Here is a 15,265-nt window from a genome sequence, read left to right as displayed (position 1 = left end):
TTAGCCATGCATCACATATTTATAGAATTGAGATGAACCATGCATCACACTTAGATAGAATTGAAATGCGAAATTGAGCTATGAGTCACATTTAGATAGAATTGAGAATATTAACCATGTGTCACACTTAGATAGAATTATGGAGATTAGTCATTTGTCACAACATGCCTGCCTACTAGGCGGATAAACTACAATACCAAACACACAGGATAATCATCGATGTTGAGCACAGCAACGTAAAGACCAAGAGGTAAGGAAAACCCGCTAACCCCACTCTAAAACCTCAACTATCTGCATACACTTCTCATACAGAAACTCACACAACCACCTCTCTGCACAGCAACATTTGCACGCACTGCAACACATTGCAACAACAAACTAACAACACATAACCTGGCACAACAGAACATGAGAATTCGCACCGACCCGAAAAACGCACTTTAGCTCGGCTAACGATGCAAACTGAATTGAAGCTGCCAACAGGACATCACAACTCTCACTTTCCTATTCCCACTAGACTTACTAACCCCCACTCACTCTTTTTTCACACACCCCTTTTCATATCCGCCAGAGTGCCTGGGGACCACTCTGGTGGTTATGGTGCGCGGTACAAATACCTTCAACATTCACATATATTTTGTTTGTTTTGCAAGCTTTCAGGACGCAATGGCTTGCTTCCTCAGGGATCATTGTCTAAAGCCAGCATTCAAAGCCTTGTCAAGATCTGAGTTATCGCTGCCCAGGGGTGGGCTGCACGGGTCTGCTGGAGAATAAGCAGTTTTGTTGATTGGGTTTCCTGGTCTTTCTCTGGGAATCCCTTGTTGTTGGATGGTGGTTGTTTGTAAGTGTTTCAAGTGGGGTGAAGGGAGCTTGAGGGGTTGAATTATTTTTCTATTTTTGTCTTACAACGTCTACTTTTTTGTTGAAGAATTGCTTTTGCATTGTTTGTGCCTTGATGCCGTTTTTGGTGGTTGTGTGGATGCACTGCAAAAACCGATGGCTCCGATCTCATGTGGGGGTTGGTAGCATGCACTTGAAACACTGTAACCTTCGCCAGGAGAATCTCGGTGGTGTCCACGGGGTGCGCCACACACACAGGAACCAAAAAGGAACATTACCTAAGTACAATGCCAGGGTACGGCTCGTCCATAATGGGCGGATAAGTGGAGCCTGACATCCAACCGCCCAAGCAGGTGCTGCCAGCCCACAGAAGAAAAGCTGGTGGAGAAAAGCCCCCAGGAACACATGCATCGGGAAAATGTGATGTAAAATGCTCCTGGGCACTATTGGTGACTTGCATCTATTGAATTGTTTCATGTTACCTGACAAAACCAACTGAAAATAGCATGACTTGTACCCAAGTTCCCTAAAATGTGCACAGTAAATGTACAATTTGAACCCATTAGTTGTACATTTTTGTGAAGGGAGAACTCCCCCTGGTTGGTTTGCAGTCTGTCTCTGCACTTGTTCCTTCAAGGCAATATTTGGACCAAAGATGTACGCCCCTCCACATACCACCACTGCCATGGATGCAAAAAGAGCCAGACGACAGAAAATGGCGCCTAGCCCTTGAATAGGCCCAGAGAGACGGTACTCAGGATGGAGAGCGGTCTTACCTGCTGGTACCCAGTCACATGGAGAGAAGATCGAGCAGGGAGTAAGAGCCAGCGAGGACCTACCTGCTGGTACCTATCTACGCGGGAAGTGGAGTGTGCCAGGAGTGAGGGAACGTACCTGCTTTGACACACGGGAAGTGGTCCTGAGAGGCGCAGAGCGACGATGCGGCCGGTAGGAATGGACCCACTGTGCGACACTGGCCGAGCTCCGCGGGGTACTCTGGATCTGGTCAGGAGGAGAGTTCCCCCTACCTCACCTGCGCAGCGGCTCAGCAGATCTGCAGTGGACTGGCACAGGTGGCACGCCTCGTTAAGTCCAGTAAGGAAACACCTGCTCCCGCCTCAGCCTCCTCCTCCGAGAGGGTCTCGATTTCCGACCGTGTAAAGGATAACAGCGCCTGCCCTCCCCCTCCGACACAGATCCCCTCACCTCGCCTCGCACCTGTGTCCTTGTTTCTCATCTCTTTGGTGCTCGCCTCCTGTCGTTAAGCTTGGGTTACCCCATTACGCCTCCTTGCTCTGCCCGCCTGCCCCCTCCTTCTGGCTTGAAGGCTGTTATGTGTATCAGTGTCATCGGCTATATCCAGTGTTGTTCAGGCGTCTGGGTTGTTTGATTTGTGATGGACTGGGGCGGTGCGTCACATCCTCGCGGCCACAGTGCTAGCCCTCTGCAGGCGTCACATCCTCGCGGCCACAGTGCTAGCCCTCTGCAGGCGTCACATCCTCGCGGCCACAGTGCTAGCCCTCTGCAGGCGTCACATCCTCGCGGCCACAGTGCTAGCCCTCTGCAGGCCGCAGCCTTCGGACAGGCTTCAGAATAAAACCAGGTGGGGGGGCTAGCCTTAAGCACAACTCCCACTATCTTCATACCTTTATGGGGTTCTTTCAATCAATGTTTATTAAAGTTTGGTGACAGGTTAAAAATAACGACACGATCATTGAAAAAGACAAAACAACACAAGTTCATGTATTCTTTAAAAACGTTTAATAAAATTACATATGTTAATATTTCACGCCCTAATTTACCCCCATTCCTTTCAGATCCACCAGAGCGCGTGGAGACCACCACGGTGGTGATAGTGCGCGGTATAAATATTCTTTGACATTAACATTAACATTTGATGACCATATTTTACTGATCAGAAATCAGACATGCAATTGACCACCTCCTCCTGTCCGGAGGTGCCCTTACCTTTAGTATTGTGTTGCTAAAGGATTGTGAAACTGCACTACAATGATAAAGATACCATAAGGGACGGCCCCGTAACAGCGGGACAGCAAATTGCCATCATGACAAATTGTGTGCTGTACTCCGAAGTTAAATTAAAGTCCTTCGCTCAGATCTCGTGGCACTACACACACAATGGAAATGTCCCACTGTTTGCAGCCATAGTCCCCATAACCTAAACCCAGCGCCTTAAGTGGCACAGCAAAAATGAGTCGGCTGTCATTAAGGGGCGTGGCCTAACAGAAGGCGCCGCCTACAAGCTCGTTAGGCCATGGTTCCTTAACGAGCCCCAGCTTAATGGGCTACAGGCAGCTCTTTGCAGAGAGCAGCACCCTCTCCCAGGGGACAGCGCTGCATGTTTTCAGCCTTAACAGTGGCACTGCCCCTCCACAGGCCTTCCTTTAACGAAGGGATGCAGCAATCACCCTCTGGAGGCCAGCAGCCTCACCTTTTCTTCCATAATGTTGGCGCCAGCACATAGGCATCTCTTGGTTAAAGGAATGCCTGTCAGGTGCGGGCGCCCCCATTATGGAGAATTTTTGTTGTTGTTGTAAAGCCTGAAGCATTCGTACATGAGCAAGAGCTTCAGGCTTTAGAAAAAGAGCCTTGTCCTCTAGCGGCCATATTTCTGAGCCTGTTGGGGATCTGCCCCGGCTGGGCCCGGCACACTTAAAGCCCTGCCTAAACCATTCATCAGTTTTATGAAGGTTCATGCATGCCCCTCTCCAAATCCTCAGGCCCAACAAGGCAATTTTAATTAGGCTGGGCTTGCTCCTATCAAAGAACATTACCAAAGGGATGGCAATACATTTAAAACGAAGACTAGTACGAACCAACTAAAACACTACACAGTCAGTGAAAAGGTGAACTGAGCAAAAGGGTTTTGCATTGGACTCTAAAGTAGCAATCTGTCGGCGGGTTCTGGGTGGCGAGTGCTAGGGCGCTGCAGATTCTCATGGCAACACAGAATTGTGCCCCATCACTATAGGGTGAGTGGAAAATCCAAGCACTCACCCTAGAAGTGGTGATCTTTATGATATCAAGGGGTAAAGCCAAGTAGTTTAAATTTGCAGAGGGACCACTGTCCACATGTTAGCTGGAGAGGTGGCCATGTGAAAAGATAGGAGGGAGGAGGTGAGGAATAAAGTGCTCAAAAGCCTCCCTGGGAAGTGACCTACACGCGGCTGCACGCCTCATCAAGGGTCTACGCAAGTTTAGAGACTGACCGCAAACCAACCAATAGGAAAATTGCCTAAAAGTAATGTTATTTTCATTTGGTTCACCAATAGTGCCCAGGAGCATTTGACATCACATTTTCATGTTACATTTGTTCCTGGGTACTTCTCTCTGCCTGCTTTTCTTTTGCGGGCTGGCAGCATCAGCTTCTCCATAGCTCTCCATAGATGGCAGCTACTACCACATCACCCTGACCCTCATCGACCTTCACTGTCTCCCACTGCACCCCCAATTCACTTTCAAGTATTGCTGTATCAGCAGTTGTCCCTCAAGTTACCCAAGTACCTCGTGGACAACCTCAGCATTTTCGGCATGCAGTGTACCACTAGAAGCCAGGACATGTGCAGACTTGAAATCCGCTGCTCCAAAAAGGAAAGGACCAGGAAACAACCCTTCTCAGCATACGCCCCAAGACTATGGAACCTCCTCCCATCAGCATAAGCATCAGACTCGCCCCCACACTCCTCCAATTCAGAAAAGAACTCAAGATCCAACTCTTCAAGGAGGCTCTTTCCCACACCACCTGACTTGCTAGACGCCATCTGCCCCTCTTCTCCCATGCACCCTTTACAGCTGTACCTTCTCCTCTGTGCCCCTGCATATCTGTTCTGTTGTTACCTCTGAAAAGTACTCTGTTACGCATCTGTACTGTTGTCTACCTATGTAAAGCTTTCTGTTGCTTCTTGAGGCTAGGTCTGCATTCAATAAATATCATCATAATCATAAAAATAAAAAGAGGAGCTGAGGAGGAATATTACAAGGAGTGAGATGGCTGAAGGGGGAGCTAAAGGAGCAGAGGGAATAGAATAAAAAAAGGTTGGAGTTCACAATAAAGCATAAATGGAGGAGAGCACTCAGGAGGAGGGTGGATGTGACATCGAGAGAGGTAGAGGAGTGTGTGCAGGAGATGGTTGCAGGAGACATTAAGGGAGTGGTGATCAGGAGTTCATGGGTGACATTGAAGAAGTGGAGGCGTGTGTTCAGGAGGAGGTTGGAGGTGACAATGACAGAGAGAAGAAGTTTGTTAAGGAGAAGGTCAGAAGAGAGGAGGGGTTGAGGTGGAGGAGAGGACTAACAGAGAGGAGGGCAGAGGATAGTGAGAGAGAGGCAGACCTACCACAAGACTGAGGGGTGTTGTCAGAATCCGAGTCCTCCAATTCGTGACTCACCTGTTTGCTTCTTGTGGATTTCTTCTTGGAGTTTGCGGGTTTCTTTTTCCTGGACGAGCGTGCCTTATAAAGGTAAGCTCTAGAGTCTTCTGAATCCAGTCTGCTGGACTTCGATGAATGCGCAGGTCAGTGACTCCTGGTCGCGGCGGCGCTGGGGCTCTGGATACGTTCAATGTTCCAGTAAGGATTTGAGACGGAACCAGGATAGGGAAAACAGGGTAACTAGGTTCCGAATAGAGCACGCAAAAGAATAGGAAGGGGGGACCAGGAAGAAAGGATGGATGGTTACCAGGATTCGCGAAGAAAAGGGGGCTAGATACTAGAACACAACTTGCCGGGCAAGGCTCAGGCAAGCAAAGCGTTGAGATGCACGGAGGCGTGGGGGCGTGTCTATTTTCAAGGGAGAATGTGATCCGCACAGAAGACTAGACCGCACCAAAGACATGGCGTTGGCCATGTTGAAGGTGAACTGAGTAGTGGTTATTGACTGAGGGACCAGGCAGACCAGAAGGGTCGATATCGCCGATTTATGACAGCATGTCTCCTCCTAAACTCCAGTCCACCCGGCTTGCCTGGATGAGCCCGATGAAAACGTTGCAATAGGCGTGGTGCATTCATATTGGAGACTGGTTCCCAAGTTTGTTCGCTAGGTGGATAGCCCTTCCATTCCACCAAATATTGGGGGCGACCTCTTCTGTATCTGGAATCACAGATCCGGGACACTTCAAACTCGATTTGGCTATCAACAAGAAGTGGAGGAGGTCGAGGACTTGGCTTGGTTGACTGGTGGAAGGGTTTCAGCAGTGATGTATGAAAAACAGGGGGGATCTTCTTCCAAGTGGCAGGTAATTGGAGTCGAAAGGTGACTGGATTGACAATCTCTAGTACTGTGAAGGGTCTGTAGAAACGAGGAGCCAATTTGTTGGGTCTCAGATGTCTGGGTAGATAACGTCATGAGAGCCAAACTTTATCTCTGACATTGTAAGAAGGCCCGGGACGCCTTTTGGTATCCGCAAACCTCTTTATGCCCATCCTGGACTTTTCTAGATGTTCCTTAACTTGCTTGTGAATGGAGATTAGTTGAGCAATCAAATCGTCTACTGAAGGAGTCAACGTGGGTGGTGGCAAGAGTGTGGGTAATACTGTAGGGTGGAACCCTTGGTTACACAAAATCGGACTGATCCTTGTCGTGGAATGATCTGAATTATTGTAGGCAAATTCAGCTACAGGAATCAGGAGCGACCAGTCATCTTGTACCTTAGATGCGAAACAATGTAGATACTGTTCCAGGGTTTGGTTTACTCTCTCAGTAATTCCATTTGTATGTGGATGGTAACCTGATGACAATGCACGTTGAATACCCAATTGTCGACAAAGGTGCTTCCAGAACCAGGAAATATATTGTGGTCCGCGATCAGAGATGATTTTGGAGGGTAGGCCATGCAACCTGAATATGTGAGTGACAAAGATCCCTGCCATCTCGGGCGCTGAAGGTAGTTTGGTTAAAGGGGTAAAATGAGCCATGTGGGAAAAGAGGTCTAGTGTGACCATTATGGTGGTAAATCCTCTGGAAGGAGGAAGGTCCACAATAAAATCAGTGGCAATGATTTCCCAGGGTTGAGATGGTAATTCAGGTTGATGAAGCAAACCTACTGGCTTCCTGTTGTCGATCTTGTTTTGGTTGCAGACTGAACAGGCTTGTATATGGTCGCGTATGTCAGAGTGCATCTGAGGCCACCAGAAGTTTCTTCTGATTGTCTGATAAGTGGCCGTGAGGCCACGGTGCCCAGAATGAAACGTGTCATGAAAGAGACTCATAATTTTGGATTGAACTTTCTGGGTAGGAACAACCAAGCACTTGTCCTTAAAGAGGTATCCATCCTTGATTGAGAGAGTCCAGGGATTGTCTGTAACATACTCCTTCCAAATGTCCGATGTTGCTTCACGTATCATTTCTAAGAGTGAGTCAGCCTGTGCTATGAACACCCTGTTGGGAAACATCTTGGGAAGGAGTGGAACATCCTCTTTTATATAATCCGATCTTCGGGAGAGAGCATCTGCTATTACATTGGATGGACCAGGAATGGGTTGAATGCTGAATTGATATTGGGCAAAAAAGTAGGCCCATCTTGCTTGGCGACTGTTTCAGCATTCCATGGCCTGTAAAACCTGGAGATTCCGATGGTCGGACCTTACCACGACCGGATATCTTGCGCCCAAAAGGAGGTGACGCCAATCTGTGAAGGCTTCTCTGATGGCGAGTAGTTCTTTCTCCAGGGCTGAGTAATGAGTTTCGCTAGGCTGTAATGTTCGCGACAAATAAGCAATTGGGTGTTCCATTCCGTTTTCGATTTCTTGCTTAAGGACGGCCCCAATAACATGTTCAGAAGCATCAGTTTCTACCAGGAAGGGTTTGGTAGTGTCCGGTTGGGCCAGGATGGGTTCACTAATAAACAGATGTTTGAGTTTCTGAAAGGCAGTTTCTTGGCTGGCAGTCCATTGGAAGAGAGTATCTTTCTTTAGCAGACGGACGATGGTGTGAAATAGCTGAGAACGAAGGGATGAATTTCCTGTAGAAATTAGAAAGCCCTAGGAATGACTGCACTTGTTTTACTGTGGTTGGGGCCGGCCAAGAAAGGATTGCTTCCACTTTAGATGGATCCATGGCTACCCCTTGAGGACTTAATACAAACCCTAAGTATTTGACTGTGGATACGTTGAAAATACACTTCTCGGGTTTGGCCAACATATGGTGTTCGCACAATCGTTGTAGGACCATAGAGACGTGTTTCTGATGCAAGGTCGGGTCTTGTAAATAAATCAAAATATCATCTAAGTAGACAATAACGAAAAGAAACAACATGTCAGAAAAAAACCAGATCCATGAAGTGCTGGAATACGGCAGGAGCATTTGCTAAGCCAAATGGCATCACTAGATATTCATAGTGACCAAACGGGGTCCGAAAGGCCGTCTTCCATTCGTCACCCTCCTTTATGCGAATCAGATGGTAAGCCCCTCTTAAATTCAGTTTAGTGAAGATCACGGCTCCACGTAGGGCCTCCAGGATGTCTGAAATGAGTGGCAAGGGGTATCTGTCTTTCAAGGTGCATTTATTCAAACCCCGGTAGTCCAGGAATGGACAGAGTTTCTTGGTATCCTTTTTAGGTACAAAAAATAGAGATGCTCCGGCTGGGGATTTGGATGGACGAATGGTTCCGTTGGAGAGGTTGGTGTCTAGATACTCTCGCAAGGCAACTTTCTCGGGTTCTGACAGAATAAACATCCTTCCAAATGGAATAACTGCATTCTCTTCTGTGTCAATTGCCCAATCTTCAGGACGATGAGGAGGGAGTGATTGAACAATAGCAGAAGAAAATACATCAGAAAATTGACGGTACACCTCGGGTACCTGGGTGATGATAGAGACCGTGAGGTGTTGTGGTTGAGGAAGCTTCACTCCTGCAGACTGTTTGGGTTCCCCAGATAGACAATGAGTGAGACAGAACTCGGAACCCAAGAACAAGGATCCAGCTGCCCAGTTGATATACGGATTATGTTTCCGCAACCATGGCATGCCAAGCACTATGGCATAGTGAGCTGCTCTGATTATGTCAAAATGCAATATTTCTTGGTGATTGTGAATAGAGAGCATCAGCTCAGAAGTTTGTTGCGTTATGGGACCAAAGGATAAGAGTTTCCCGTCGATTCCTTCCAATGCCTGGAAGACTTCCTTGGCTTCTCGGGGAATATGTTGTCTCTGTGCCCATTCGTCATCCACAAAAAAGACCCATGGCACCGCAATCCACCAGGGCTAGTATAGAATGTATTTCTTTGTTGTGTGTTGAAAGGTTCACTTGGAGTAGTACCGAGGTACTGCTTAAAGGACATTCTTGTGAAAGTGAAATGTCAGAGCAAGATTCCTTTTCCCGAAACTGGGCTCCGTTCAGGATCGGGAGCTGGCGTTTCCCGAGCGTCGTGGAGGGGCAATCGGGCAATTGCGCACTAAATGTTTATCCGATGCACAGTACATGCAAAGACTGCTATTGATCCTTCGTGTTCTTTCCTGGGTAGAGATGGGGCCTCTCAAAGACTCAAGCTGCATGGGTTGAGGTTCAGATTGACCTTGGATTGAGGTTTCCTGTTCCCTGGGGCTGTTATATTCAGGCAGAGGTTTGGGTGGCAGGTTCCGTGTCTTCTTCTTCTGTGCCTTTCTCTCTTGTATCCTGAAATCTATCTGCAAGGACAGATCTAAGAGGGCTTGATAGGAAGCCGAGCGGGCTACTCTAGCTAATTCATCCTTGACTAAACAAGGTAAAACAGGCTTCTGGGGTCCAGTTAGCATCCTTAGCCAATTGTTTGAAACGGGTAACATATGTCAACATATCCTGATTTCCCTGCCGGAATTCTAACAATTTTTCCTGGGCGGAATATACCTGTTCGGGGCGATTGAACATGGCCTTGAGGGCAGAAACAAATTCATCATAATTGTCAGGTAACGAATCCCCAGCAGAGACTAAAGGTGTAGCCCAGGCCAGTGCGTTGCCGGATATATGAGAGATCATGAACCCCACTTTAGCTCTGGGGGTAGAGAAGTAGTATGGTTTAAAGGTGAAATGAACCAAGCAAGAGTCCAGGAAGGAATGCAAGGTATTTGGATTCCCATCATACTTGTCCACAATGCCTCCTACCGATGCACTTTCCTGATATGCTGAGTCCCTGGATAAAACAAGCTGTTTCAAGGCAGCATTTTCAGCCTTAAGATTCTGCACTTCAGTAGTGAGTTACTGCACACCTCTCATTAGGTCTTGAATGGCTGCCTCCATGGCGGAAACAGTAGTAGTCTGTTGGTGTCTCAAACTGTCAGAATCCGAGTCCTCGGATTCATGACTCACCTGTTTGCTTCTTGTGGATTTCTTCTTGGAGTTTGCGGGTTTCTTTTTCCTGGACGAGCGTGCCTTATAAAGGTAAACTCTAGAGTCTTCTGAATCCAGTCTGCTGGGCTTCGGTAAACGCGCAGGTCAGTGACTCCCGGTCGCGGCGGTGCCGAAGCTCAGGATAACTTCAATGTTCCAGGAAGGATCCGGGACGGAATCAGGATAGGGAAAACAGGGTAACTAGGTTCCGAATAGAGCATGCAAAAGGAATAGGAAGGGGGGACCAGGAAGAAAGGATGGATGGTTACCAGGATTCGCAAAGAAAAGGGGGCTAGTTACTAGAACACAACTTGCCGGGTGAGGCGCAGGCAAGCAAAGCGTTGAGACGTGCGGATGCGCAGGGGCGTGTCTATTTTCAAGGGAGCATGTGATCCGCACAGAAGACTAGACCGCACCAAAGACATGGCGTCGGCCATGTTGAAGGTGAACGGAGTAGTGGTTATTGACTGAGGGACCAGGCAGACCAGAAGGGTCGATATCGCTGATTCATGACAGCTGTGGGTGGAAGGATGGATGTATGAACATTTGGTTATGCGTTGAGAAGGCGGAAGGGAGAGAGAGTACAGAGGGTGGAGAAGGCACCATGACTCAAAATGTAGAGAAGCTTAGGTCCAAGCCTCTTGGTGGAAGCTTTGTGCTTATTCTGGTTTTACTCAGCCCAAGCCTCTGCTGCTGTCCAGTCCTAGTGTGCAGGTGCATGTGGGGCCCTGAGACCCATGGTTGGAGTCTCCCAGGAGTCAAGGACGAGAAGCAGAGTACATGAATCTACAGAACAAAGAGCCAAGAAAGAAGAGTCGGATCACTCAGACCCCGAGGCCGCACATGACTGAAAGGGGAGGATATGTCCTGGGAAGGAATTCCCTCCATACTCTGCTGTTGGACCCCATGGTGAAGACATCTTGAGTCAACATCCCTAATAAGTCTGTGTCCTTTAGATTATTACCCATTTTATGGTCGGACGCTCTTGCTCAAAGACAGCATATTTCCTTCCCTTAGGGAAGACTTTACAGCTTATGTAGGGAATGGGCTATGCACACCCGTTCCATTCTTAAGACAGAAATGCACCACGCCCAACCTTGCAGGCATCCGCCCGGAGAATGAATGCCTGGCATTATGAGGAGGGACAATGGCAAAGTGAGTTACCATATGTGAAGGGTCCCGTTGTCTTTTTAGTCCGGAAGACCTTATTGTACTTGGATCCCTTGAGCAGATCTGTAAGAGGTCTGGCTGATGTCAATAAGTGTGGGGTGGGGTGAATCATTGGTAGTGCCCAACTAGACCCAGAAAAGGCCGGATATCCATGAACATTTCAACAGGAGAAATGACTGCTTTATCTTTTTTTAATAATGCGGGGGAGACTGCCCGCCCACCCTGTCCCCCCACCATAACTATTACCCTTGACCCACCCCGCCCTATATTAAAAAAAAAAAATCCCAAATTTCCGGGAAAAAGATGCTGTCATTTCTCCATTCGAAATGTTATTGGCGGTCATGTCTGCGGATACAGAAAAGCCCTGGGTTCTCTCGTTGTAATAAGCGATGGGACATACTGAATTGCTTGTAATTTGGCCTCCTGCGTTTGAATGGTACCATTCCCGGCTTGGAGTCCCAGGTGATAATTTTCTGGGTTAGCTTTCAATCCATGCAGGGGTCAGGGGGGGCCGTGACCACATGTTCTGGGAGTAAAAAAATATCGATTTTTTTAAACTTTATTTTACATTTTCTTTTTGAATTCACTCTGCATTTATAAAGATTTTTTTTCTGGAACAGAAATAATTTCTTTATGAAGGCAGAGTGAATACAAGAAGAAACTTTCTTTTTGAAGTCTGGGCGCTACCCCCATCCCATGACATGAAGACCCTAGGCTGGAGGCCTCCCTGTCATGGGCTGGGGGAAGCCCTATGACTTCAAAAGTAAATAGTTTATTTTTGAAGTCACTCTGCCTTCATACAGAAATTATTTCCGTTATGGTTCAGTCCTTAACAGAAATTATTTCTTTATGAAGTCAGAGTGACTTCAAAAAGAAACACTTTATTTTTGAAGTATTATGGCTCCACTCAACCCCATGACGATTGCGTGTGTGAGTGTATGGTGAAAGAGTGCACACAAATGTATGGGTGGCTGGGTTTGCGTGTGTGCGTGTATGGTGAAAGGTTGCACACTTAAATGTACGGGTGGCTGCCTCGTTGTGCCTGTATGGTGAAGGGGTGCACACTTAAATGTATGGGTACGTGCCTGGGTGTGTGTGCCTGTATGGTAAAAGGTTGCACACTTAAATGTACGAGTGGCTGCCTGGGTGTGCAGGTATGGTGACAGGGTGCACACTTACATTTATGGGTGGCTGCCTGAGTGTGCATGTATGGTGAAAGAGTGCACTCTCAAATATATGGATAGCTGGGTGTGTGTGTATATATGGTGAATGGTGTGTGTGCTTGTGTTCAGCGATGCAACAAAACCTACATTTCAGGGGGGCTAACCCTTTAAATGTTGGGAGAGGCGCTAACTTCATGTGTGGTTGGGAGGAGCAAACTTATTTGTGTGGGGGCATATAACTGCTTTACGCATTTTAGTGAGACTATTCTAGTGCAGCTTCAATGTTACAAGCAGTTAACTCTCTCCTTTAAGTCTGAAAACACCCACGTATGGACTGCTGTGAAAATGGCTGGTCTCCTCTTCCCTCTCTACCCTTCCAATCACTCCCTGTCATGCAAGTACTAAACCCACATCACAATTTCAATTGCTTAAAAAATTTGGCATTTGAATGCAGGTACTAACAGTGAAATGCTGTACATTAGTAATTGCTGGGTCGGGCCCTTGTTAACAGCAAAACCCTGGGGACGTTTAACATATGTGTCCTTTCCTGTCCGGCAACTGCTCTGTAGGTCAGCTAGGTCAAGCCAACATAGCCCACAACTTCAGTGGGGGGGGGGAGTGCTGAAGCCCAGTCAGCTCAATGGTGTTGCACCACTACTTGTGTATAATGCCTTGATTACTCATTGGTAATCTTCATTACTCCTAGCCCTATTCTTCCTCATCCCAGTACTTGTGTATGAGGCTGTACTTGTGTATGAGGCACTATGCCTCATACACAAGTACTGGGATGAGGTAGAGGTACATGAAGGTAAAGCCTGACTTAGCTACATATAATCTTCATTACTCCTAGTTCCACACTTCCTCATCCCAGTACTTACCAATGAGGCAAGGAGCCTCATATGTAAGCACTGGGACAAGGAAGAGGGACGTGGAGGTAATTCTGGGCCAATGAGCTGATTTTGGAGGTTGGGGTAGTGGATGGGAGGGAGAAGGGATATGTGGGGGGGTGGGATTGTGCAATAAATCATAATGGTCGTCCATGTCCATGCTAAGCAGGCATGATATGTGGTATTAGTGGCTAGAGAGGCCTTTTGGTGCAGCCAGTCTAGTCATTCCTCAGTTTGGCATGACTTTTTTTTAACTGGGCATTTCTGATATAGCAGTCCTGCTAAGTGTAATTACCTGGCTAAACTGGCATTTGGGCTCTGCCAATCTAGCAGTTTCTTACTGCGGCAATGTATATTTTTCTGGGCATCTGTGATAAAATTATATGATATGATAAGTCATATATAATGCACCTGTACAAAGTGTTTTTAGGCACGACAAGACAAGGGAAGGAAAACAAAGGGAGGACAAGACAAATGATCTTAATAAGCCTTGTGTCATTCAGATCGTGCAAGTGCGAGAACGAGAAGCGCAGGGGGAAAGGGAGGGAGGAAGTGCAAGGGAGAGGTGAGGGGAAAACAGGGCAGCAATGCTCTGAGTAAGTGCAGCCAGGGCAGCGCGGCTCTTGGTAGTGCAAGGAGAACAAGGGACTGTAGGGTTACAGTTACACTCCCTAACTGCATGGTAGGCCCAGAGGCAGTGCAAGGGTGATTGATCAAGAAAAAGCCTGGACTCAGTGAGACTGAGGGTAGCCAAGCAACCAGTTGGTACAGCAGACAGGTAGGTCAGGTAGGTCAGCAGGAGAGGGAAAGAGAGAAAGTAGAGAAGAGGAACGTTTTGAGCTGCTTCTGGAACTTCAAGTGGTTCGGCTCAGGTTTCGGAGGGGCAGGGAGGCCATTGCAGAGGGAGGCACCTGCAGGGGAGAAGGATCTATCCCCCCCACTCTCTGCCTGGAGAAGCATCTAACCATTAGGGCTTGAGAAGGAAGGTATTTTGGAAGAGAGTGTTGGATGTAGTGCGGATCCCATCCCCAGAAAGCCTTGTGGACAATGCAAAGGGTCTTGAACTTGATCCTTGCAGCAACCGAGAGCCAGTGGAGAGATTTCATGGCTGGAGAGATACAGTCCCTGGGCTTTAGGCCAAGGATAAGTCTTGCAGTCCTGTTCTGGATTAGTTGCAGAGAGTAGAGAAAGTCAGATTGAGAAAGTGGCTGTTGCAGTAGTCCAGCCTAGAGAGAACCAGAGCTCTGGAGACAGTGAGCTTCTGGGGGAAAGTGAGAAAGGGAACAGTCCCTTTGAGAAGCTGCTAGAGTGACTTCTTGGCGACATCTGAAATGTGAAGAGAGAAAGAGAGAGTGGAGTTGAAGATGACACCAGGAATGAGTGAGAGAGGAAAGTAGGCTGAGGGGAGCCTGAAGGAAAGTTGAATGTCATCCGCATAACACTGTAAGTTAAAGGAGAAGGTAGAGATCATGTGGGCCAAAGGGGCCAAGTAGAGGTTGAAAAACCAGGGTGAGAGGATAGAGCCCTGTAGAACGCCACATGTAGAGAGAGGAGGCGCGCACCGTGTAAAGTACTCAAAGTACTGTTTACTGTCTTGCCGTGCTGCCGTGCTGCCCCTGCTCCCGCTTCCATTCAAGAGTGAAATTTCCTTTGGTGCTGCTGGAAGGAGTGTGGCTGCAGATCCAACGCCTGGAGGACGTCTTTATCTGCAACCCCACGGTTGCCTGGCTTCCTGCCTTAGCCCTACTCAACCAAGGTGACTGTTATGCTCTAATGAGCTGGACTGCCTATTGTGATAGTGTGTAGCGTCTAGCGTTACGTGTGTAGCGTCTAGCGTTACGCGAGCAACGTGTGCCAGAGGTGCTGCGTAACGAAGAGTTTT

At 47.8% G+C, this 15,265-nt stretch overlaps 1 protein-coding gene across 3 annotated transcripts in view; it reads right to left on the bottom strand.

The window, feature by feature from the left end:
• The window catches only part of LOC138580493 (protein S100-A1-like), a 34,904-nt gene extending 32,629 nt beyond the window's left edge, over window positions 1-2,275 (bottom strand). Inside the window, exon 1 of one of the 3 annotated variants that reach the window (XM_069651087.1) lies at window positions 2,059-2,275. In XM_069651087.1, coding sequence (XP_069507188.1) covers window positions 2,059-2,077 — 19 coding nt within the window. In that variant the 5' untranslated portion in view covers window positions 2,078-2,275. Of the gene's footprint in view, window positions 1-1,734 lie in introns of all 3 variants that reach the window. The other 2 variants (XM_069651079.1, XM_069651095.1) reach the window with 2 other exon arrangements.
• Between the last annotated feature and the right edge of the window lie 12,990 nt (window positions 2,276-15,265).

This window comes from Ambystoma mexicanum, chromosome 1p (assembly GCF_040938575.1).
Source record: "Ambystoma mexicanum isolate Mex_15411 chromosome 1p, UKY_AmexF1_1, whole genome shotgun sequence".
NCBI classification, from domain to species: Eukaryota; Metazoa; Chordata; class Amphibia; order Caudata; family Ambystomatidae; genus Ambystoma; species Ambystoma mexicanum.
This window is presented reverse-complemented; position numbering and strand designations above follow the sequence as displayed.